This window comes from Cyprinus carpio, chromosome A20, assembly GCF_018340385.1.
Source record: "Cyprinus carpio isolate SPL01 chromosome A20, ASM1834038v1, whole genome shotgun sequence".
Classification (NCBI taxonomy): domain Eukaryota; kingdom Metazoa; phylum Chordata; class Actinopteri; order Cypriniformes; family Cyprinidae; genus Cyprinus; species Cyprinus carpio.
In genome coordinates this window covers 22,018,534-22,043,861 of record NC_056591.1, presented here as the reverse complement: position 1 = coordinate 22,043,861, position 25,328 = coordinate 22,018,534, and the positions used below count along the sequence as shown (strand labels likewise).

Genomic DNA, 25,328 nt, shown 5'->3' with positions numbered 1-25,328 from the left:
TCTTGGTTTCTTGGCACCTGTTGTTTTTGTCTGCCAAGAAAATCCTCCAAGATCTTTGCAGGAGACGTCTGGGATGGGACGATCCTTTGCCCTCTTCGGTTGCTGGAGAATGGATGGCTTGGCTGGAAGACCTTCATGACCTTGAAAATTGGAAGGTCAGTAGGTGTATAAAGCCTGTGGACTGTGGTCGTCTTGTTTCTGCTCAGCTCCACCACTTTGCAGATGCAAGTGAGGAGGGGTTTGGGACTGTGACTTACCTGTTGCTCCATGACGATTGTGGGCGAACTCACAGTGCATTTATAATGGGAAAGGCACGAGTAGCTCCTCTAAAACTTGTCACCATTCCCCGTATGGAGCTGACTGCTGCGGTGGTGGCTAGCAGGATGGATAAGTTGTGGAGGAAGGAACTGCAAATGGACCTCCAAGAGTCAGTTTTTTGGACAGACAGCACTTCTGTTCTGAAATACATAAAAAACGAGACATCTAGATTTAAAATCTTCATAGAAAATAGAGTGTCTGAAATATTGAAAATGTCTAACGTATCTCAGTGGAGGTACGTGAATACATCAACCAACCCTGCAGATCTAGCCTCCAGAGGTGTTAAAGTTCAGTTATTGCTAAAGACTAGTGCATGGCTCTGTGGTCCTGAGTTTCTTCATGAGCCTGAGAGCAGTTGGCCCAAAAACCCTGAGACCCTGGGAGACTCTTTTGTTGTAGACCCGGAGGTCAGGGCTGTGGTTGTGAACGCTGCTCAAGTAGAGCATGTCAGTCCAGTGGAGAAGCTCATTGATTACTTTTCCTCTTGGCTTCGTCTTAAAAGGGCTGTTGGTTGGCTTCTCAGGTTTAAGACTTTGCTTTTGTCCCGGGTGCGACATCGCAAGCTGCTGAGAGAAATTCTTTCAGGATCAGACCTTGGTGCCGAGCAGCTGGGGAAAGTGCTACAGGTCCAGATGGAAGGTGTTAAGGCTCAAGTGCCAAAGGATGTTCTGTCCATGGAGGATATGGTTGCAGCAGAATTAGATATTATCCGTTTTTGTCAAAAAATAAGGTTTCCGGAAGAACTGGCCAACTTGAAGAAAGGAGAGTGTGTAAGGAGGACAAGTCACCTCTACAAGCTTAACCCGATCCTGGATGGTGATCTCATTAGGGTTGGAGGACGGCTTAGTAGAGCAGCTATGCCAGTTGAAGCAAAACATCCAGTTATATTGGCTAAAGATCAACACATCTCCAATCTTATTCTCTGTCATGTACACCAAGAAACAGGTCATGGTGGACGAAACCATATGCTTTCTCATCTGCGTCAGAAATATTGGATTCCTGGTGCCTGTGCTGCCATTAGAAAGGTTTTGTCTAGGTGTGTTATCTGTTGTAGATTGTCTGCTTCGCCTGGACATCAGAAAATGGCTGACCTTCCTTACAGTAGGATAACTCCTGATGAGCCTCCTTTCAGTCGAGTTGGTTTGGACTGCTTTGGACCATTTGAGGTTAAACGTGGAAGAGGTGTGGTCAAGAGGTATGGGCTCATTTTTACATGCTTGGCGATGCGAGCCATACACCTTGAAGTTCTTTCATCTTTGGATACAGACTCCTTTATCAATGGTTTTAGAAGGTTTGTGGCTAGACGGGGTCAAGTTCTTGAAATCCGCTCAGATAATGGTACTAACATTGTGGGTGCTGAACGTGAATTAAGGGAGGCCATTGAGAATCTGAACCATAACCTCATAAATGACGTGCTGTTACAAAAGGGCGTGAAATGGGTTTTCAATCCCCCAGCGGCATCACACCATGGAGGTGTTTGGGAAAGATTGATCCGGTCAGTTCGTAAAGTGCTATACTCCATTTTGAAGACTCAGACTCTGGACGAAGAAGGCTTGGCGACGGTGTTTTGCGAGGTAGAGGCGATTGTTAATGGCCGTCCAATTACAAAAGCATCAACAGACCCTCAAGACTTGGAGGCGTTGACTCCTAACCATCTACTTCTTCTTAAGTCGCGGCCGTTGTTGCCACCAGGACTATTTGAGAAGGAGGATGTTTACGCTCGTCGTCGCTGGAAACAAGTGCAGTATATGTCGGATTTGTTCTGGAAGCGCTGGGTGAAGGAGTACCTTCCTGGACTTCAGGAGCGTCAGAAGTGGAATGCTGCTAAAAGAAACTTTGTTCCAGGAGATCTCATCGTGTTAGTGGATGATATGGCACCTCGCAATACTTGGATTACAGGAAGAATTGTGGATACTGTTCCGGACAAAAATGGACTGGTGCGAAGTGTACGGATTAAAACTAAAACCAGTTATCTGAACAGACCAATAACTAAAGTCTGCCTTCTGCAGGAAGCGGAGGGGCAGTGAAGATCTGTGGATACAGCGGATATGAACTTTGACTTTAAAGGACTAAAAGTTCACTTTGCCTTTTGATTTGATGTCTGTCTCCCACAAGGTGGTTCTGGTGGTCAATTATTACTATGAAATAATTTGGGGCCGGAATGTAGGAGCCATACATTTGAGTTTGATTAGTCTTTTGATATTTCCTCCTTTTCTTTCTACACTGTTGTGTATGTGCACATGCATAGTGACGTCATTGGTTACTGTGGGTGTCACCGGGGGTGTGGTGTCTGTATTAATGCATGTGTGCTCACCTGTGTGGGGGCTGGTGTTTTGGATTATGGCTGCAGGGTGAGCGTGTGGAGAAACTTTTCTGTCGACCGTCGCCATTATCATCTTCTGTTTCTGCACTGTCTGAGGTATCTTTGCACGGCTTATGAAATGCATCAATTCAAGTAAGTGTTGGTTCTTGCTAAGCTTGTGACATGGAACAATAAAGACGTCCCATCATGTGCAAAGATACAAAAACACAACACTAAAGTAATAACAAAAATTATGAAGGCAGCTTCAGATATAAATACTATATGAAATATTATGGTAGTGACATCATTAATGAAGACAGTTCTAGATATTACAGATAAAAAGGTCCTTTTACAGATAAAAACATCCCCTAAATATAAAATTGTATAAAGACCTATCAGCTGTCAATCAAACTGGATTTTTTGGTATTTGAAAGATGAAGCTGGCTAAAGTGGCTTAAAATCATCTTAATGCTGGATGTGTTTCATCTTTTGTCTTCTCCAGATGTGAACAGGATGGACTGGAGTGCTGTGGATTACTTGTGGATTATTGTGATGTTTTTATCAGCTGTTTGGACTCTCATTCTGACGGCACCCATTCACTGCAGAGGAGTTTTGATGTCTTGTTTAATTCTCTCTTCTAGAGCATTGTTCGCGGCAGTTTCATCGGACATGAGGACTACATTTCTGCGGCGATCGCTCAGATGAGTCGACTCTCCGTTTCAAGCTCGAACTCGTTGAGGAAAACCAGCCCGTCTTTAAGGAAAAGAGCCCAGTCTCTGGGCCGTCTGGGTGAGGTCGCTGAAGGAGAGACTTACGAATATAAGGAGCTCAATGAGGCTGATCAGAGAAACGGCCAGCCGGTCTCAGACTCGAGATCCAGACAGGTGCAGAGCGAGTGTGGAAGCCCACGGCCCGAATCCAGGAACAGCTCCTCCATCATCTCCAGTGATTCACGGCCGAGAGCCAAGTCCATGTTCATGGGACAGCCGGTGCTGATGCCCCGGGACATTCTACTCGTGCCTAGGACCGGCCGTGAAGGGCCCGGTGTTGATAAAACAGACGCTAAACCCAACCAGAGGCCCGTCTCGTGTCTCTACAGCGCCTACAGTGAAAATGATGGAGCGAGACTGACCTCAGATCAGCTCAAGAGGGAAACACAGAGGAGGCCTCAGTCCACCTACAACTTCAAGGTGTGTAGAAATACTAACTAAGAATAATTGGCTAATGTTTGCATCACATTGTTTTTAAACGTTCTCATTTTTAAATGATTTAAAACCTTTTTTTTTCTTAGTTATACTGACATTAAAGGGGTCATATGATGTTGCTAAAAAAGAACATTATTTTGTGTATTTGGTGTAATGAAATGCGGTTTAAGGTTCAAAAAACACATTATTTTCCACATACTGTACATTATTGTTTCTCCTCTATGCCCCGCCTTCTGAAACGCGTAGATTGCTCTGATTGGTCAGCTATCCAGTGCATTGTGATTGGCCGAATACATCAAGCATGTGACGGAAATGTTACGCGCCTCACCATACTGTGATGCCGTGTGTCTCGGTCAGAACACCGGCGAGACAAGACAAAAACAATAAAACTCATTACAAACAAGGGATTTGTTGCATCCAGTGGAGACATAATTACAAACCATGTCTGCATTTGTGATCGGAGAAACAACACACAACAAGCTCTACTCTACACCAGCAGTTCTCAATTCCAGTCCTCGCGTCCCCCAGCTCTGCATATGTTGCATGTCTCTCTTTATTAACACACCTGATTCAGATAATCAGCTCGTTAGAAGTGAGCTCCGTGCATGAACATGGTCCCTACACAGTGTTCATTACTCGCTACTCCCTGAGCAGGGGGAATCTGTTAACTTCACTTCGGAACATTCATTCACGGATCTTCACACACGGACAAGTGTGACATCATAAACCTCTGTAAATAAATAGAATTTAAATTCACGTCTCGCACACTTCAATGCACTTTGAATCGAACATATACGTTCACTTCGAACTGGAATCATGGCGGAATATCCTGTGATGTCCACTTCTTAGGGCACTTATGTTCAAAACAGCATCTCCACGACATGGTGCCGGCGGCAACAGCGAGATGATGTAGAGATGACGTAGAGATGTGGGGCGTGTTAGAACGAGGCGTTTCAGGGGGTGTGGATGAGTCTTAACTTTTATAAAGAATATCTCTTTGGGTTTTGAGACTTTAGTCTTTGCAACTTCACAGATCTTCTTCATGCACCAAGAGCTTGTAACACTCCAAAGAGAAAGGAACACTTGAAATTGCATCATATGACCCCTTTAAAGGAACATTCCGTTTTATAGAATTTTGCAAATGTTACATTTGAATGTTCTATGAATGTTTTGAAACAAGGAGTTACATTTAAAAAAAAATGGACAATGGTAATTTTGTTTTAAATGTTTACAAAACATATATTTTATATAAAATGATAAAGTTTCAAATTTTAAATATTTCACCATAATTTATTTTTATTTAGTTTATTTATATTTATTTATTTATCATTACTTAAACTTACTTTCTTTTTTATTCGGCAATGCAACATTTCTAATTTTTATTAAAAATATATCTATTTTTGAGCGAGATTACATTGCTATTAGTTATTCATCATACTAAGAGTGCAGAAAGTAAATATGTTGTAAATGTTGGTTTTAAAGGGATCAAATCATTCAGAAACAGTGAAATATTATATATATATATATATATATATAGAGAGAGAGAGAGAGAGAGATATTTCAGCTTTTTTATTTTATATATTTTTTTTTTTATGTCAAGGAAAACTATTTTTAATGGTTCTATAGTAATAGTTTTAATTAACAATAACAACACTGCCCAGCTTCACTTTTCTGTCATATTATTCCAGTGTAAAAAGCTGCTTCCTACGCTTATCTGAAGAACTCCTTAATATTTTTCCTATGAATACAGGTGAATTCACCGAATTTCCCAGCCATTTCCAAATCCAATGGCACTAGCAGTCCAAAACCTGGCCTTGGAATGATAACCAGCCACCAGAGCGCACGCCGTTCCTCCAATGATCTCATTTCTCCCGTCAAACCCCCCGGGACTCCAGCCTCAGTCCCTCTGATGCAGGACAGACCCGCTCCGACCGGATCGCCCGAGAGTCCCAGCGGAGCCCCGTCGCCCTGCTTGAGACCGGCACAGACGCCCGCCAGCATCCTGGAGACGCCCAAAGTCACGCACCAGCAGTTCAGAACCGCGCTGCAGATGGTGGTGGACACCGGCGACCCTCGCTCATCTCTGGAGAACTTCGTGAAGATCGGCGAGGGCTCCACGGGTGTGGTGTGCATCGCCCGGGAGAAGCACAGCGGGCGGCAGGTCGCGGTCAAGATGATGGACCTCAGGAAGCAGCAGAGGAGAGAACTGCTCTTCAATGAGGTGTGAGCGTCTCGTCTTTCATTCACAACATAATGAGGAAAACAAAACATTTAATGGAACGTAATGTAGAGTGAGATTACATCGCTGTTAGTTCTTCATCATACTAAGAGTGCAGAAACTAAATATACTGTAAAGGCTGGTTTTAAAGGCATCAAATCATTCATAAACAGGGAAAACTGGACCCTCAATGACCCGATGAAACACATCGTTATCATTAAAACATTTTTTAAATTAAATATAATAAAAAAAGTATATGTATATATATATATAATATATATATATACACACACACAACACATTCCACTAATATTAACACCCTTGATAAATATGAACAAAGGTGGCTGTAAAAATAAATATGCTTTTTTTATCCATTATGTTCTTTCATTCAAACAATTCACAAAATTCTAACCTTTCATTGAAATAAAACAATGGATATTGGGTGGGAAGTCTCATTATGAAATAAATTAATTTGTATAATTCATATATATATATTTAGTATATACTGTATATGCATGTGTATACGTGTGTATAAAAAAACATTTTAGTTACTTCACAAAATAAACATTAACCTTAAATTAAATAGAATATAAAAATCTTACATTTATTTTATTTCCACCACTGAAATAAGAAAGAATATCAGATATCAAAATAAGAAAGAAAGTCATATATATATATATATATATATATATATATATATATATATATATATATATATAAAATAAAAAACCAGTAAAAATGACAAAAACACACAACAAAATTGCTAAAACAAAATGGAAAATTAAAATAAACTGAAAATATTAACAAAAACTATTATAGTATATCAGTGATACTAAAATATATTAATGCATTTGTTTATATATAATTTAAAAAATATTGTAAAAGATGTTTTCTGGGTGTGTTCACACACAGGTGGTTATCATGCGAGACTACAGGCATAGAAACGTGGTGGAGATGTACAAGAGTGCTTTGGTGGGTGAAGAGCTCTGGGTCATCATGGAGTACCTGCAGGGCGGCGCTCTGACCAACATCGTCTCAGAAACCAGGTGAGAAACCCTTTTTAACATATTATGGACACAAATGATTCCTCAAACCACGTGTTATTAATGTGAGGTGTGCTAATATGCATCATACTGAAGTCATTCAGACAGTATAGTACTCTGTGAAAGCATCCTCTGCAGTTATGATCTTCCTCCAGATGCTGTCTCAAGATCCTTCACTGAAGCACAAACAACTGCTGTAGGGGAAAGAGTTACATAACAAGGAAACTGGTTTCTTTTTACTCTGTTTGCACAGCAGCTCTTTGTGATGTTCACACATTCTTCCTTCTAAACCTCTGACATCAAGCTAAAGTCATCCTCGACTGCAGACTCTGTGTAATAGTTCACGCAATACCTTATGCAAGTATGCAGTGTGAATATGATGTGAAGTGCAGCGCATTAGACAAACATTCACAATCCCAATGAACATGCACTAGTGTTCAACATTTATTTAATTTATTTAATCACAAATACAGTAAAAAATTAAGAAATATTATTAAGTTGGCTTAATTAACCTCCTGACCTCCTGATACCTTCAGACTGGTCTAACTCGGTGTGCTGTATCTTTTCAGACTGATCCGGCTTACGGTTTTCGAAAACCAGACTATCAAAACCACCAAAAATCCCATAGACGTACACTGACGGAATGTTGAAATGAGCCAAGACTGTTCAAACTCCAACTGACAAAATTCAAACTCCAACTGACAAAATTCAAACTCCAACTGACAAAATTCAAGCTAAAACTCCCAGAATCCCTCGAGACTCAGTCAGGCTTACCCTCTATGTACTCTTTCTAACCCATTCAAACTTCCACTCTGATATTTCTAATCTATCTAAATCATGCTAGTAACTTGCTAACCATGCTAGCAACATGCTAGTAAGAGGCTAATCATGCTAACAACTTGCAAATCATGCTAGAAACATGCAAGCAATATGTTAGTAACTTTTTAATCATGCTAGAAACATGTTAGCAACATGCTAGTAGGATGTTAATTATGCTAACAAATGCTAGTAACATGCTAATCATGCTAGTAATAAGCTAATCATGCTAGAATCATGCTAGTAACATGGTAATCATGCTAGTAACATGCTATTCATGCTAGAATCATGTTAGTAGCTTGTTAACCGTGCTAGTAACAGTTTAATCACGCTAACAACATGCTAGCAACATGCTAGTAACAGGTTAATCATGCTAACAACATGCTACCAATATGCTAATCATGCTATAAACATGCTAGCAACATGGTAGTAACTTGCTAATCATGATAGAAACATGCTAGCAACATGCTAGTGACTTGCTAATCATGCTAGAAACATGTTAGCAAAATGCTGTTAACAAATGTTAATCATGCTAGTAACTTGATAATCACGTTAGAATCATGCTAAATACATTTTATTAACATGCTAATCATGCTAGAATAATGCTAACAACATGCTAGTAATATGGTAATCATGCCAGTAACTTTTTAATCATGTTAGAAGCATGCTAGCATTTTGCTAGCAACATACTAATCATGCTAGCAACATGCTAATCATGCTAGAATCGTACTAGTAACATGCTAATCTTGATAGGATCTTGCTGGCAAAATGCTAATAATGCTGCAAACATGCTAATCATGCTAACAACATGCTAATCATGTTAAAAATATGTTACCAACATGTTAGTCATGCTAGAAACAGCCTAGCAACCACCCCAGGTACCCTAGCAATGTGTTTTATACATTTCTGTTTTTCTGATAGACTGTATTGCCTTGAAAATATTCAGACTTTAATCTTTAAAACTATTTTAACTTTTGAACTACTCCAAACTGAAAACTTTCAGATGGCAAGCTTTTAAAATTACTTCAAACTTTCAGGCTAGGCTTTTTCAAGGCAACTTAAAGTGTGTCTTCAAACTTTACTCATCTAGTTATAATTTAAAATATCTATTTTCTCTGTGAATATGTGTTAAAGTGTAATTTATTCCTGTGATGTGCAGCTGTATTTTCAGCATCATTACTCCAGTCTTCAGTGTCACATGATCTTCAGAAATCATTCTAATATGATGATTTGCTGCTCAAGAAACATTTCTGATTATTATCAATGTTGAACACATTAACATTTCTGTGGAAACTGTCATGCATTTTATTTTTAAGGATTCACAGATGAACAGAAATTACACAACAACACCGTTTACACTAAATATAAATCTAATGTAAAATAAAAAATAACTTAACAAACACTAATAACAAATACAAAGCATCCTTAAGGAATAAAAGTATTAATTTAATTTTTAAAAAAGTCATAATGACCCCAAACTTTTGAACAGTAGTGCACTAAGCATGCATTAGAGGGGAGCGCTGGAGGTGTGTTATCATTCCTGCTAAATATAAACAGATTTTTCACTTCTTCACTGTTTGCTGCTTTGTGTCAAAGGAGACTGAGGAGTGTCAGGAGACACAGCCCGTGTTTATCTTTCACTGTGTGTGTGTGTGTGTGTGTGTTTAGGCTAACAGAGGAACAGATTGCTACAGTGTGTGAAGCCGTTCTTCAGGCTCTCTGTTATCTTCACGCTCAGGGCGTCATTCACAGAGACATCAAGAGTGACTCTATCTTACTCTCGCTGGACGGCCGGGTGAGACACACTGTTAAATTATGAAAAGAAGCATGGACTGCATAGACTTGACAATATACTATATTATTAACATAAATCAGGCATTTAGCAGGGGTTTTGCAGGTCTTCTGATGATTAGAATGTACCTTCTACACTGTAAATTATTATTATTTTTTTTGAAATTGTAAATAAAACAAATATGATTATAGTACATTTAATACTACTACAAAAAATACTACAATAATTAGCTATTTTTGAGTGAAAATTGTTTCTACACCAGTTTGTTTTTTGCCCCTGTATACCACGGTTACATTTAAAAACATAAAAAAAAAATATATATATAAATGTTTTCTTTATCTGAAATAAAATAAATCATAAACTAAACTAATAAACTAAACTAATAAAATAAACTAACTTTAACAAAAAATAAAATGAAAATAGAATATATAAAAATAAAAACTATATAGAAATATTTTTAAAAGAAACAAAGTAATAAAATTTACAACAGCTTTATCTAAAATTAAAATGAAAACATACTATAAAATAAAAACTATTTAGAAAAATAGAAAAAACTCATAAAAACTAAATTTCTAAAACTTTAACTGAAATTAAAATTAAAACAGATAATATAAAAATTAATATGTATAAAAATACTTTAAAAGAAACAAAACCTAATAAAAATAAACACAACAGAGTAATTAAAAATTAAAAATTAAAATAAAATTAAAAAATCTAAAAAATAAAAACTATAGAAATATTTTTAAGTAAACAATAACTAATAAAAAAGACAAAGAGACAACAAAATTACTAAAACTAACTAAACTTAAAATGAAAATGGATAATACAAAAATAAAAACGAGATAGAAATATAAAAAACTAATAAAAATAATCACAACTAAATTACTAAAACTTTAACAAAATTTAAAATGAAAACAGAAAATATAAAAATTACAATTACATAGAAATGTTTTAAAAGGACCAAAAACTAATAAAAATAAAAACACAGTATAAAATTACTAAAACTAAGTTAAATTAAAATGAAAAATAAAAACTATTTAGAACAGTTTGAAAAGAAACAAAAACTAATAAAAAAGACAAAAGCACACAGCAAAATTACTAAAACTAACTAAACTTAAAATGAAAACAGAAAATATAAAAATAAAATCTAAAATAAACTAATATAAAAATGACAAAAACACGCAACAAACATACTAAAACTTTAACTATAATGAAAATGGAAAATATAGTACATGTTTTTATTGTAGTAGACGTATATGAAGTGATTTTAGTTCTAGGGAGCTGGGAAACACCTGAGCAGGACTGATGTGTCGTCTGATTCTGTTTTACAGGTCAAGCTCTCCGACTTTGGATTCTGTGCTCAGATCAGCAAAGACATCCCGAAGAGGAAGTCGTTAGTCGGGACTCCGTATTGGATGGCGCCGGAAGTGGTTTCAAAGAAACTGTACGGCACTGAGGTGAACGAACGTCATCAATCATGCATGAAAAGAAAAAAAAATCTTGCCTTCAGTTTAATCAGATCACATATGATGAAGTAAACAGACATTTTAATAAACTAAATTGCTCGAGGCATGTGTCAGACTTGGAGGAAACTCGGATGGTGCATGCATTCGATGTAAGTAGGGAAGTAGGATTAACAGGCCATTAATAGGTTTTTTAATTAGTTTTATTCCAAATTATATACATATGATTTATATGCTAATTTCTGTCCAATAAGTTTATTAAATGTAGACCTAAAAGTGCTAACAAAACTGACAAAGACACTTTTCTTCCTCACTACAAAAAAATGCATGAATGAATTAAAACAAATTCACCAATAAATTAGAAAACAATAAGATTTAATCAATCAATTTAATTAAATTTAAAAGAAAAATAAATAAAAATAAAGACGCCACAGTTTGATTCTGGTTCATGTCACAATGCCACACCAGATGTTTAGATGATATGATGCTGTGATTAAGACCTTTTAATGGGAAGGATGGGAGTCAATAAATGATATTTGCATAGAGATAAAGGTGATTTAGCTTTACCGGATGTTAAACTCTGTAAACTTATAACAACTTAACATGATTGATCCAACATTGTAAGTTTTCACAGGTTAAATGGGTAGCTTGATCATTAATAAATGCTGGAAATGAAAGCTCACTGAGGCCATGGGTTCAGGAGATAAAACTGAGATGTCTTGAATTAAAAACAATGACTTTTCCCTTACCAGTTAACAAAATGTGTTCTAAGAACATTTAGCTAAAGTTCCCATTTTGTTATGAAAATGTTATTTCTGAATGTCCTCTGAACGTTCAAAACAACCCGTTTTTAGAGTGTTTTAAATCTTTCGTTTTAAAGAGAACATTCCATTTTAGAATTCTGGTAAAAATTACGGGAAAGTTAGTTTCAAATGTTCTTTGAAACAAGTGGTAACATTTAAAAAATGCTACATGAAAGTCCAAAAGAGAAACATTCCGTGAAAGATGTGTAGTTTTTGTGCTAACATTTTGAAAATATTATAAGAAACATTATTCTGAATGTTAAAAACATCCAGTTTTTTTAATGTTTTAAAGTGCCCCCATTGTGTTATATTAGAGGTTCATAATTTGGTTCTGCGTGCAGGCAAGGTCAAAAACACTTTCATTTACTTATAATATGCATTTAATTTTACCTTATTTCTCAGTGACTCTCGAACGATTCGTTCAAAGATTCATCTTTCCAAACCCCTTCTTTGCATGAGGCTAAAAATGAAATAAAAAGTAATGTATATAAAAATATTTTTAAAATAAACAACAACTAATAAAAAAAACAAAGACACATCAAAATTACTAAAACTAACTACACATGAAAATGGATAATATAAAAATAAACTAATTTACAAAACATTTTACTAAAATTAAAATTAAAACAGAAAGTATAAACATTACACTATATAGAAATGTTTTAGAATAAACAAAAACTATAATTAAAATAAAAACAAAATAAATTAATAAAACTAACTTAAAAAATAAAAAAACAAAGGCAGGCATTAATCAAATGTAATAACTTGTGACGTGGGAACTTCACAGAAAAGGGATTCAAATATTAAATGACTCATTTAAGCGATTCAGAGTCAATTCTTTCTTTTATTGTGCACTTTAAGCTTTACAACTTTGCAGATCGTTTACATTAAAAAAATCCATGATGGGGCACTTTTGTATCATTGTATCATTTCGGACAGATGAAGGGAATGTAACTTTTGAATGTTCTCTGAATGTTCTGAAACAAGTAATAACATTTTTAAAAAAACGTTAGACAAACATCAGAATAAACCCTTTAAGAAAAAACATTCCATGAATGACATGTGAATAACATTTTTGTGCTTTGAGGGAATGTTCAGAGAGTGTTCTCTGTTATCTGGATTGTTACTGTAGGTATTTTAGTCACAGCAGATACTGGAAAGACTCACAATCTCCTACATCTAAAATAAGCACCAGTGATTATACATGCTGGCAAAACTGAATTGAAATCACACTCATTCTATTAGGCCACTGTTTCTATTGCCTTCCAACTTCTCCATCTTGCTGTGCATTATATCCTGTTTTTGTTGTTGTTTTGCGTCTGTTATGTTACCTTTTGTTTATACCAGGTGTTATGAAAACTTAATGAAAACCAATACAAAATTAATATTCAAAAAGGAAAAGAATGACTGGAAATGTGATGGAAGTGCATTGGTCCAAAGCCTTGGGAAACCTGTATTTTTAGTATTTTATGAATATTAATTTATAGGTTGTATTAGTTTTAGTTTTGGTTCCTTGTACTTTTCTCAGGCTTACAGTACAATGCAAGTGTTTGTTTGACTGGCAAACATGAGCTTTATCTATAGTTTATTGTATTTCTTGAGAATGTTGCATTTGTTTTTTTCAGCTCCCCCTGAATTTCCTCGCAATGAGGAATCAACTTTCGGAAGGCAGAGATCCTGATTTCTGCTGAAGTGAAAGATCATGATGTTTTGTGGTGATTGTAGGTGGACATGTGGTCTCTGGGGATCATGGTGTTGGAGATGATCGATGGAGAACCTCCGTATTTCAGCGAGACGCCGATCGCAGCGATGAAGAGACTGCGGGACGAGCCGGCGCCGACCGCCAGAAACATCAGCAAGGTCAAACCAGCGGTCAACTAAAACTGAAAACAAAACTGTATTAAAAGAGAAAAAAGTACTAAAAAACTCAATCTTATAATTTTTTATTTCAGCTAGTTGCCAAAGAAATAAAAATGAATAAAATCTATATAGACATGAAAAAAAAAACTGCTAAAAATGACAAAAAAAACAACGATATGACCAAAACTTTAACTAAAAAATGAAAACTGAATACATAAAAACACAAACATTCACGAAATATTAATAAAAACTATATACTGTATATCCCAATCATACTAAAATAACACTGAATGTGAAATCATAACATGCCTTTAAAAGTTTTTTTTTTGCACATTTTATTCAGTGCTGTTATTGTACACTAAAACTATTTTTTTAACCATTTTAATAATTGAAATAAAGCTGAAATGAAATTCAATGCAAATATTAGATAAAACACAAAATTAAAAAAACAAAAAAACCAAATTTATAAATGTTTAAAAACTAAAACTGATAAATAAATACAAAAATAAAGCTAAATAGAACTCTAAAAAATGAATAAAAATGACAAAAGAACATATAAACTTAACTAAAAATTTAAATAGTACAAAAAAAATACAAATACAAATCTAAAATATAAAGATAAAAGCCCACTCAAAATAATAACAAATGCTGTAAATATAATAGAAATAATACTAAAACATCACTGATTACACTCTATTAAATTAAACTATTAAAATAAAACTATGAATAAAACTATTAAAATAAAACTATGAATAAAACTATTAAAAATAATTTTCATTAATTAAAAAAGCCTAAATGAAATAAAATTAACATTAGAAAAAACACTAACTTATAAAAATTTGAAAATAATAAATTTGAGTTCTACACTTACTAAAACTAAATAGAATATATTTTTAAAAAAGTAAATACAAATGACAAAAACATAACAAAACAGTAAAATTACTAAACATAAAACTGTAAAAATAACAGCTAAAATAAAAGCAAAATATAATTATAAAATATTAAAAGTTGATTAAAAATACTATAAATAGTATATAAATAATCAAATGTAAAACACTTAAATTAAAAAATGAAAATGATAAATGTTTAAAAGTACTACATTTACTAAAACTGAAAAATAAATTGGAAATAGCTAAATAGAAATATAAAAAAGAATAAAAATGACAAAAGCATAACAAAACTACTAAAAATAAAATCTTATATACAATATAAAAATAACAGCTACTTCAAAAATAATAGCAAATACTATTATAAATAGTATATAAATAATACTAAAACAACACTGATTTCATGCATAAATTAAATAGAATAAAATCACTTTATTTTTCAGATTCAGATCAACTTTTTTTTTTGTCGTTATGACGTTTGACATTAAATTCTCATGTATAATAACAATAATAATCCTGTGATCAGATCTCTCCCGTCCTGAGGGACTTTCTGGACTCGATGTTGACGCGTGATCCGCTGGAGCGAGCGAGCGCCAGAGATCTGCTCCAGCATCCCTTCATGCTGCAGGCCACTTCTCCTCGCTGTCTGGTGCCTCTGGTGGAGCAGTACCGCAAACGCATGTCCCGCTGCTGACCACCGAGTCTCACACTGTGAATGTTCCTGATCTACTGAAACACCGAGCTGGACTGCTGACCTGCCCTCTAGAGACTCGCATGAGGAGGACAGCAACAAGTCACCCCAAACCCATCATTCTGTCGACATTTATTCAGCTTATTCCAATGCATTTGCACAGAACCTTTGACATTATGTGCTGTGTGTAATATAGACTGAGCTGCTGGGTTTATTGAATCCATCTGATGATCGTTCACAATGTATGGAAGCCTGTTTCTGCTGTAGGACAATGAATTGAAAGGTAATCGCGAGCTTATTACTCGCAATTCTGAGAAAAAATAATAATTGTGAAATGTTGACTTATAATTGCAAGACAAAATTTTGAGAAGAAAAGTCAGAGTTGTGAGATATAAACTCTGAATTGAAAGATTTAAAAAAAAAAAAAAATTGAGATATAAAGTCAGAATTGGAGGAGAAAAGGTCAGAACTGTGAGAAGTCAAAACTGCAAAAAAAAAAAAAAAAAAAAAAAAATCAGATTTTTAAGGAAAAAAATGTAATTGTGAGACATAAAGTCAGAATTCTGAATGAAAAAAATAGGAATTGCAGGAAAAAATTTGGAATTGTGAAATGAAAAATTAGAATTGTAGGAGAAAAAGTCAGAATTGTGAGCTATAAAGTCAGAAATAGGAGAAAAAATATTTATATTATGAGAAAAAAGTCAGAATTGCAAGAAAAAAAATAGAATTATGAGATATAACGTTAGAATTGCAACAACAACAAAAAAGGAGTGAGGAAAAAAAATTTAGAATTGCAAAATAAAAAATATTGAATTCCAAGATATAGTCAGTATTGCGAAAAAAAGTGAATTGTGAAATATAAAGTCAGTATTGTGAGAAAAAATTTGATTTGTGAGATATAAACTCAGAATTGCGAGAAAAATTTGAATTGCGAAACAATAAGAATTGTGAGACATGAATTCTACACTCTTAACTAAAAAGTCACAACTACCTTGTTTTATTTTCTGATCGCCTGCCAGAAATAAGTGTCCATAGCAATGAAACCAGAAACATAATTTATGAATCATGTTGTCTTTAAAATGTAACTTTTATTGTTGTACAGCTTTGGATAAAAGCGTCTGCTAAATTATGTCAAATGTTATGATAAACGTGTCCAGGAAACTGAACTCGAGCTCTTCTGTAAACCAGCAGGCTGTGGAGACACTCAATGCTGTTTTTCTTTTGTATTCCAAGACGTTAAAATGATTTTTATAATTCATAAACTGTCTGCAATTGTGTTAAATCGCATGTCAAATCTGCTTCTCATTTTTAAGCAAGCATTAAATATACAAAATGCATTGGATGTACTATATAAAGCACTGATTGTATTGAATACATGGTTTAAACAAGCAAGAAACCACAGCACATGAAGCTGTTAAAGCATGTCTGGTGATTGATGGCTGTTTAATAAGAGATGACGCTCACATGTAGCTCATTTCAGAAATGCTGTTTTCATTCTGAAATCGGTATCTGATTATTTTGACCACACACTGAATATATCAGCCGTTGTGTAGCGTGAACACGTGTTTCACATCAAGCGAAAATGAGCATGAACACTTCTGTCAGATAATCTACTGCCTGATAAGCTCGTCATTTACTTACACAGCACTTAAACACTTGTGAGAGGACATATCTGATACTGACAAATATTTTGTGTTCTTACTCAAGCTTGAAAACTAAAACTGGAAACTAAAACTAAATAGAAAGTAAAAATGTATAAAATGACAAAACACTATAAGTGAAAAACTCTTAAAATAATAACAGATTCAAAATATTTATAAAAGCTGTATCTCAATTATACTGAAATAACACCGACTGTAAAATCATAACATGCATCTTAAGTTTTTTTGCACATTATATGAAGTGCTGTCTTTGTGATAAAATCATTTTTGTGAACTCAAGCAAAGCTGAAAGGAAAACAAAATGTAAATCAAACACTTGAAGATGTAAACAAAAATTCTAAATGTTTAAAAGTATTACAATTACTAGAACTAAAAAATAAAGCTAAATAGCAATATAAAAACCAAAAAAGACAAAAGCACATAAATTGACTAAACTTGAAACCGTAAAAATTTAAACTATTATAAGTCTACATAAATAACATTGACTAAAACTATTAAAAATCATTTTTGTTAACTGAAATAAAGCTGAAATTAAATAAAATATAAATATTAGACAAAAACACAACTTAAACGAAAATGATGAATGTTTAAAAGTACTACAATGACTAAAACTAAACCTGAAAAATAATGTTAAATAGAAATCTAAAAAACAAAAATGAATATAAATGACCAAAGCACATAAAATTACTAAACTTAAAATTATATATATATATATATATATATTACTTTAACTAAAACTATTAAAATAATTTTTGTTAACTGAAATAAGTAAAATTAAATGAAATATTAATATAAGATGAAGCACTTAAACGTAAAAAAAAAAAAAAAATTTAAATGTTGCCTTAGCAGCAGACTAAAATAAGTTTATGTACTAGAAATACTAATACAAACTGGAAAAAAATTTAAGCTAAATAGAAATATAAAAAAACTAAGAATAAAAGCACATTAAATTACTATGAAAATTAAATATATATATTAAAAAGAAAGGAAATCACACTGAATGTGAAAACATAACATTAAAAATGTAAAATATAAAAATAAAAGCTATATCATAATATTAACAAATAGTATACAAATACAATACAAACAATACTAAACCAACGCTGATTTTATGCATGAAATAAAATCAATTCATTACATCATGACCATGAACACATCACTACATTATCATTATTCTGCCCAAATTCTGCTTAATGAGATTTCAAATTAAAGTTTGCATAAAGAAAACGCTTGATGATTTTATTAGGAACACTGGGCCTCATTCGTGAAATGTAAGTCATTCTTACAGAAGTTTTTGCATTGAATTGCATGCATGCATACATTTATGAGAATGGATTTAGAGATGAGTTTCACAAATTGGTTTTCTTGTTTCATGAATGAGGCTCAGTGACAGTACAGAGAGACAGATAATAACAGAAGAGGAACAGCCTTCTTTCCATTCCTGCGATCTATTTCAGGGGTGTTTCTGAGCGAGGATGAGTCGGGACGTCCTTCACTGTCAGCGATCTCAGAGGCGTCTGCAGCATCTATCAGAGGAGCGCTGATAAAGTCGCAGCCAAACAAAGATAACACAGATTCCTGACTGTCAGCTCCCATAAGAGCACAATAGCTTTGTCCTACTTAACCATTATATAAACTGTTTTCTGTTTAGTATTTCCCATGCAATATTTTCCTAAATTATTATTTTATTATATTATTTTGGCATATATGTATGTACACGACTGTTCAAACGTGTGGGGTCAGTAAGAGTTATATATATATATAAAACTCAAAGGATTCTTTGATGAATAGAAAGCATTAAATTGAAATTAAAATCTTTTGTAACATTATAAATGTATTTACTCCTTCTTTGCTGAATAAAAATAGAAATTTATGAAGTTACTTTTGATCAATTTAATGTCCCCTTACTAAATACAAGCATTATATGTGTGTGTGTGTGTGTGTGTGTGTGAAGGTCATGCTTAATGCTAGAGTTATGTCTAATATTTCTATAGGGAGGTGTTTGTTGTCTATATAAGGATCTCAACAACTAAAGGTCTTGTTACTGACCCCACACCACTTTTAACTCTTGATAAAAAACCCTGTCCCTGTGTTCTTTCCTTTCACATCCTTATTTGGATCTCAGTAACTCTCTATAAAAACCACGCACTAGTGGTTTGTGTCTCTTAAGTTTCCTCAGCTGAGGTGTGCTCATCAACTCTCACTGTACCTGGAAATCTCAAGCAGTCACTATGGGTGATGCTATGATGGCAGAGTTCGGAAAGGCTGCTCCCTTCTTGAGGAAGTCGGATAAAGAGCGTCTGGAAGCTCAGACAAGAGCCTTTGACATCAAGACCGAATGCTTTGTTGTGGATGAAAAGGTGGAGTATGTGAAGGGGCAAATTGTCAGCAAGGAAGGAGGGAAGGTCACTGTTAAGACTGAGGATGGGAGGACAGTGACTGTCAAGGACGGAGACGTCCATCCCCAGAACCCGCCTAAATTCGATAAAATTGAAGACATGGCGATGTTTACTTTCCTTCATGAGCCTGCAGTGCTGTTCAACCTCAAAGAGCGTTATGCAGCCTGGATGATCTACACCTACTCTGGGCTGTTCTGCGTAACCGTCAACCCTTACAAGTGGTTACCCGTGTACGACTCAGAAGTAGTCGCTGCTTACAGAGGTAAGAAGAGAACAGAGGCCCCGCCTCACATCTTTTCTATCTCAGATAATGCTTATCAATACATGCTAACTGACCGGGAGAACCAGTCCATCCTTATCACCGGAGAATCCGGTGCTGGGAAGACCGTCAACACCAAGAGAGTCATCCAGTATTTTGCAAGCATTGCTGCTGCTGGTGGAGCAACTGGAAAGAAAGACTCCAGCAAGGGAACCCTGGAGGATCAGATTATTCAGGCTAACCCTGCACTTGAGGCTTTTGGCAATGCTAAAACCGTGAGAAATGACAACTCATCTCGCTTTGGGAAATTCATCCGCATTCATTTTGGGACAAGCGGTAAACTCTCCTCAGCTGATATTGAAACGTACCTGCTGGAGAAGTCTCGGGTGACCTTCCAACTAAAAGCTGAGAGGAACTACCATATCTTCTTCCAAATATTGTCCAATGAAAAGCCCGAACTACTGGACATGATGTTAATAACCAATAATCCATATGACTACTCTTACATCTCCCAAGGAGAAGTATCCGTCGCGTCCATCAATGACAATGAGGAGCTGCTTGCTACTGACAAGGCATTTGATGTACTTGGCTTCACAGCCGAGGAAAAGATGGGAGTCTACAAGCTGACAGGTGCTATCATGCACTATGGCAATATGAAGTTCAAACAGAAACAGCGTGAAGAGCAGGCAGAGCCTGACGGTACTGAAGAGGCAGATAAGGCAGCTTATCTAATGGGGCTGAACTCTGCTGACCTGCTCAAAGGACTCTGCCATCCAAGAGTGAAGGTAGGCAATGAGTATGTCACAAAAGGACAGAGTGTGGACCAAGTGTATTACTCAACTGGTGCACTGGCAAAGTCAGTCTATGAAAAAATGTTCAGCTGGATGGTGGTAAGAATTAACCACTCTCTTGACACAAGGCAACATCGCCAGCATTTCATCGGTGTGCTAGACATTGCTGGCTTTGAGATCTTTGATTTCAACACATTTGAACAACTCTGCATCAATTTCACAAATGAAAAGCTGCAACAGTTTTTCAATCACCACATGTTCGTTCTGGAACAAGAGGAATACAAAAAAGAGGGGATTGACTGGGAGTTCATTGACTTCGGGATGGATCTGCAAGCCTGCATCGATCTGATTGAGAAACCCCTAGGGATCATGTCCATTCTGGAGGAAGAGTGCATGTTTCCAAAGGCCAGTGATCAGACATTCAAAGCAAAGCTATATGACAACCATCTGGGCAAGACAAACATTTTCCAAAAGCCACGAGTTGTGAAGGGAAAGGCAGAAGCACACTTTGCCTTAGCCCATTATGCAGGTACTGTGGACTATAATATATCTGGCTGGTTGGTGAAGAACAAAGACCCATTGAATGAAACCGTAGTTGGGCTATACCAGAAATCCTCTTTGAAGTTGTTGAGTCATCTATTCTCAAATTATGCAGGAGGAGATGCAGCAGAAAAGTCAGGTGGGAAAGGGGCCAAGAAAAAGGGGTCATCTTTTCAGACAGTGTCCGCCCTGCACAGAGAAAACCTTAACAAATTAATGACCAATCTGAAAACCACAAACCCACACTTTGTCCGTTGTCTGATTCCAAATGAGAGCAAAACTCCTGGAATCATGGACAATTGTCTGGTCATGCACCAGCTTCGCTGCAACGGTGTACTGGAGGGTATCAGGATTTGCAGGAAAGGTTTCCCAAACAGGATCCTCTATGGTGACTTCAAACAGAGGTACAGAATCCTAAATGCATCTGCCATCCCAGAAGGTCAGTTCATTGAAAACAAGAAAAGTGCCGAGAAGCTGTTAGGCTCACTAGACATCGATCACACGCAATACAAATTTGGCCACACAAAAGTATTTTTTAAAGCTGGCCTGCTTGGTACGTTAGAAGAGATGAGAGATGACCAACTCGCTCGTATCCTCACTAGGATCCAAGCTTATGCTCGTGGATTACTGATGAGAGCTGAGTTTCAGAAACTTGTGGAACGTAGAGATGCCCTCATGGTTATCCAATGGAACCTTCGTTCCTTCCTAGGTGTGAAAAACTGGCCATGGATGAAACTGTTCTTTAAGATAAAACCTTTGCTAAGGAGTGCTGAGTCTGAAAAGGAGATGGCAAACATGAAGGATGAATTCAATACATTAAAAGAAGCTTTGGAGAAATCTGAGGCCAGGAGGAAAGAGTTAGAGGAGAAGATGGTCAGTCTTCTTCAAGAGAAGAATGATTTGCTTCTTCAGGTGCAATCAGAGCAGGACACGCTAATGGATTCCGAAGAACGATGTGAACAGCTCATAAAAAGCAAAATCCAGCTAGAAGCTAAAGTCAAAGAGCTGTCAGAACGTATAGAGGATGAGGAAGAGATAAATGCAGACCTCACATCCAAGAAACGCAAGTTGGAGGATGAATGTTCTGAGCTCAAGAAAGATATAGATGACCTGGAGCTGACATTGGCCAAGGTGGAAAAAGAAAAACATGCCACTGAGAACAAAGTGAAGAATCTGACTGAGGAAATGTCATCCCTTGATGAAAACATAATGAAACTCACCAAAGAGAAAAAAGCTCTACAAGAGGCTCACCAGCAAACACTGGATGACCTTCAAAGTGAGGAGGACAAAGTAAATACATTGACAAAAGCAAAAGCTAAGCTTGAACAACAGGTGGATGACCTTGAGGGCTCATTGGAACAAGAAAAAAAAATTAGGATGGACTTGGAGCGTATCAAGAGAAAAATAGAAGGAGATGTGAAACTGACTCAGGAGAGTGTAATGGACTTGGAGAATGACAAACAGCAACTAGAGGAAAAACTTAAAAAGAAAGACTTCGAAATTAATCAGCTGAATGGAAAGATTGAAGATGAGCAAACGGCTTCAGCACAGTTGCAGAAAAAATTAAAAGAAAATCAAGCGCGAATTGAAGAACTGGAGGAGGAGCTGGATGCGGAGCGTGCGGCTCGTGCAAAGGTCGAGAAACAACGATCTGATATTTCTCGAGAACTGGAGGACATCAGTGAGCGCCTAGAAGAGGCAGGTGGGGCCACATGTGCTCAGGTAGAACTCAATAAAAGGAGGGAGGCAGAGTTTCAAAAATTGCGCAGGGACCTTGAGGAAGCCACCCTTCACCATGAGGCCACCACTGCCTCCCTTCGGAAGAAGCATGCAGACAGTGTGGCTGAACTAGGGGAACAAATTGACAATTTGCAAAGGGTCAAACAAAAGTTAGAGAAAGAAAAAGTTGAATTCAAGTTGGAATTGGATGACCTTTCCTCGAACATGGAGAGTGTGGTAAAGGCCAAGGTAAATCTTGAAAAGATGTGCCGTTCACTGGAAGATCAGATGAATGAGCATAGGTCAAAAGCTGATGAAGCCCAGAGAGCACTGAATGATATGTCTACCCAGAAAGCCAAGTTGCTGACTGAAAATGGGGAACTTGGACGACAAATGGAGGAGAAGGAATGTCTGATTTCCCAACTCACTAGAGGAAAGACCTCCTACACCCAGCAACTTGAAGACCTGAAAAGGCAACTTGAGGAAGAGGTGAAAGCAAAGAGTGCTCTTGCTCACGCTGTACAGTCAGCCCGTCACGATTGTGACTTGCTAAGAGAGCAATTTGAAGAGGAACAAGAAGCTAAAGCTGAGCTCCAAAGGGCATTATCCAAGGCCAATACAGAGGTAGCAACATGGAGGGCAAGGTATGAGACTGACGGAATTCAGAGAACGGAGGAACTGGAGGAAGCCAAGAAGAAACTTGTACAAAAATTGCAAGAAGCAGAGGAAGCAGTGGAAGCAGTGAATGCAAAGTGTTCTTCTCTTGAGAAAACAAAACATCGTCTGCAAAATGAGATTGAGGATCTGATGCTGGATCTTGAACGGTCAAATGCAGCATCTGCAGCCCTGGACAAAAAACAGAGATCCTTTGACAAAGTCATTGCAGAGTGGAAACAGAAGTATGAAGAGTCACAATGTGAGCTTGAGGGAGCACAAAAGGAAGCCCGCAGCTTAAGTACAGAGCTCTTTAAACTGAAGAACTCCTATGAAGAAACGCTAGATCACCTTGAGACTGTCAAGAGGGAAAACAAGAATCTACAGGAGGAGATCTCAGACTTAACAGATCAAGTGTGTGAAGGACGAAAGAGTAATCATGAGTTAGAAAAACTAAGGAAACAGCTGGAACAGGAGAAAGCAGAGTTGCAGTCTGCACTTGAAGAAGCTGATGCTTCAGTCGAGCATGAAGAAGGTAAGATCCTACGAGCTCAGCTGGAGTTCAACCAGATGAAGGCAGATGTTGAGCGCAAGATAGCTGAGAAGGATGAGGAAATGGAACAAGCAAAAAGAAACTACCAGCGTATGGTTGAATCCTTGCAGGCATCTCTTGAGGCAGAGACTAGAAGCCGTAACGAGGCCTTAAGAGTAAAAAAGAAGATGGAGGGAGACCTTAATGAAATGGAAATCCAATTAAGCCAGGCCAACAGACAGGCAGCTGATGCCCAGAAGCAGCTGAAGATGATCCAGTCATGCTTAAAGGACACTCAACTCCAGCTGGACGAGACACTTCACAGTAATGATGATCTCAAAGAAAACACTGCCCTGTTGGAGCGCAGACACAACCTGATTCAAGCAGAACTAGAAGAACTGAGAGCAGTGCTGGAACAAACAGAGAGGTGTCGCAAACTAGCTGAACATGAACTTACTGAAGCAACTGAGAGGATGCAACTCTTACACTCCCAAAACACTAGCCTCATCAACCAAAAGAAAAAGCAAGAATCTGATCTGCTACAGTTGCAAAATGAAATGGAGGAGCTAGTGCAAGAGAATCGCAACGCAGAAGAAAAGGCAAAGAAAGCCATTACTGATGCAGCTATGATGGCCGAAGAGTTAAAGAAGGAACAAGACACTAGTGCACACCTTGAAAGGATGAAAAAGAACATGGAACAGACCATTAAGGACCTACAGCACCGTCTAGATGAAGCAGAGCAAGTAGCAATGAAAGGAGGGAAAAAGCAGCTACAGAAAATGGAGGCACGTATCCGTGAGCTTGAGAATGAGTTGGATGCAGAGCAAAAGCGAGGTTCAGAGTCCACTAAAAGTGTGAGAAAGTATGAACGACGCATAAAGGAGCTGACTTATCAGACAGACGAGGATCGCAAGAACCTGGCAAGACTGCAAGACTTAGTGGACAAGCTACAACTTAAAGTAAAATCTTACAAACGTTCTGCTGAAGAAGCCGAGGAACAGGCAAATGCCAACATGGCCAAATTACGTAAACTGCAGCATGAGCTGGAAGAGGCAGAGGAGCGGGCAGACATTGCAGAATCTCAAGTAAACAAGCTGCGTGCAAAAACTAGAGATGGTGTGCCTGGAAAGAAATCTCAGGATGAGTAATGTGTCTTGAGTAGTTGTGTAATCTCACCTAGATTTGTTTGTTCACTAGTTTTAAGATTAGTACCTGGAATCCCTCTAAAGGATTAAACATTAGTCAAACCATAAATGTGACCCTGGACCACAAAACCAGTCTTAAGTCGCTGGGGTATATTTGTAGCAATAGCCAAAAATACATTGTATGGGTCAAAATTATTGATTTTTTTTTATGCCAAAAATCTGTAGGATAT

The 25,328-nt window shown here is 36.6% G+C and overlaps 2 protein-coding genes across 2 annotated transcripts in view; both read left to right on the top strand.

Annotated features, from left to right (window-relative positions):
- Positions 1–16,371, top strand: part of LOC109076124 (serine/threonine-protein kinase PAK 6-like) — a 29,518-nt gene extending 13,147 nt beyond the window's left edge. The window contains exons 4-10 of the mRNA XM_042778148.1: positions 3,262–3,810; positions 5,576–6,046; positions 6,956–7,089; positions 9,571–9,697; positions 11,026–11,151; positions 13,686–13,820; positions 15,234–16,371. Coding sequence (XP_042634082.1) covers positions 3,262–3,810; positions 5,576–6,046; positions 6,956–7,089; positions 9,571–9,697; positions 11,026–11,151; positions 13,686–13,820; positions 15,234–15,401 — 1,710 coding nt within the window. The 3' untranslated portion in view covers positions 15,402–16,371. The remainder of the gene's footprint in view (positions 1–3,261; positions 3,811–5,575; positions 6,047–6,955; positions 7,090–9,570; positions 9,698–11,025; positions 11,152–13,685; positions 13,821–15,233) is intronic.
- Positions 16,372–19,233: 2,862 nt separating this feature from the next.
- LOC109076136 (myosin-6-like) lies at positions 19,234–25,328 on the top strand. Its single transcript, XM_042778147.1, has one exon. The coding sequence runs from the start codon at positions 19,291–19,293 to the stop codon at positions 25,099–25,101; it is 5,811 nt and encodes a 1,936-aa protein (XP_042634081.1). The 5' UTR covers positions 19,234–19,290; the 3' UTR covers positions 25,102–25,328.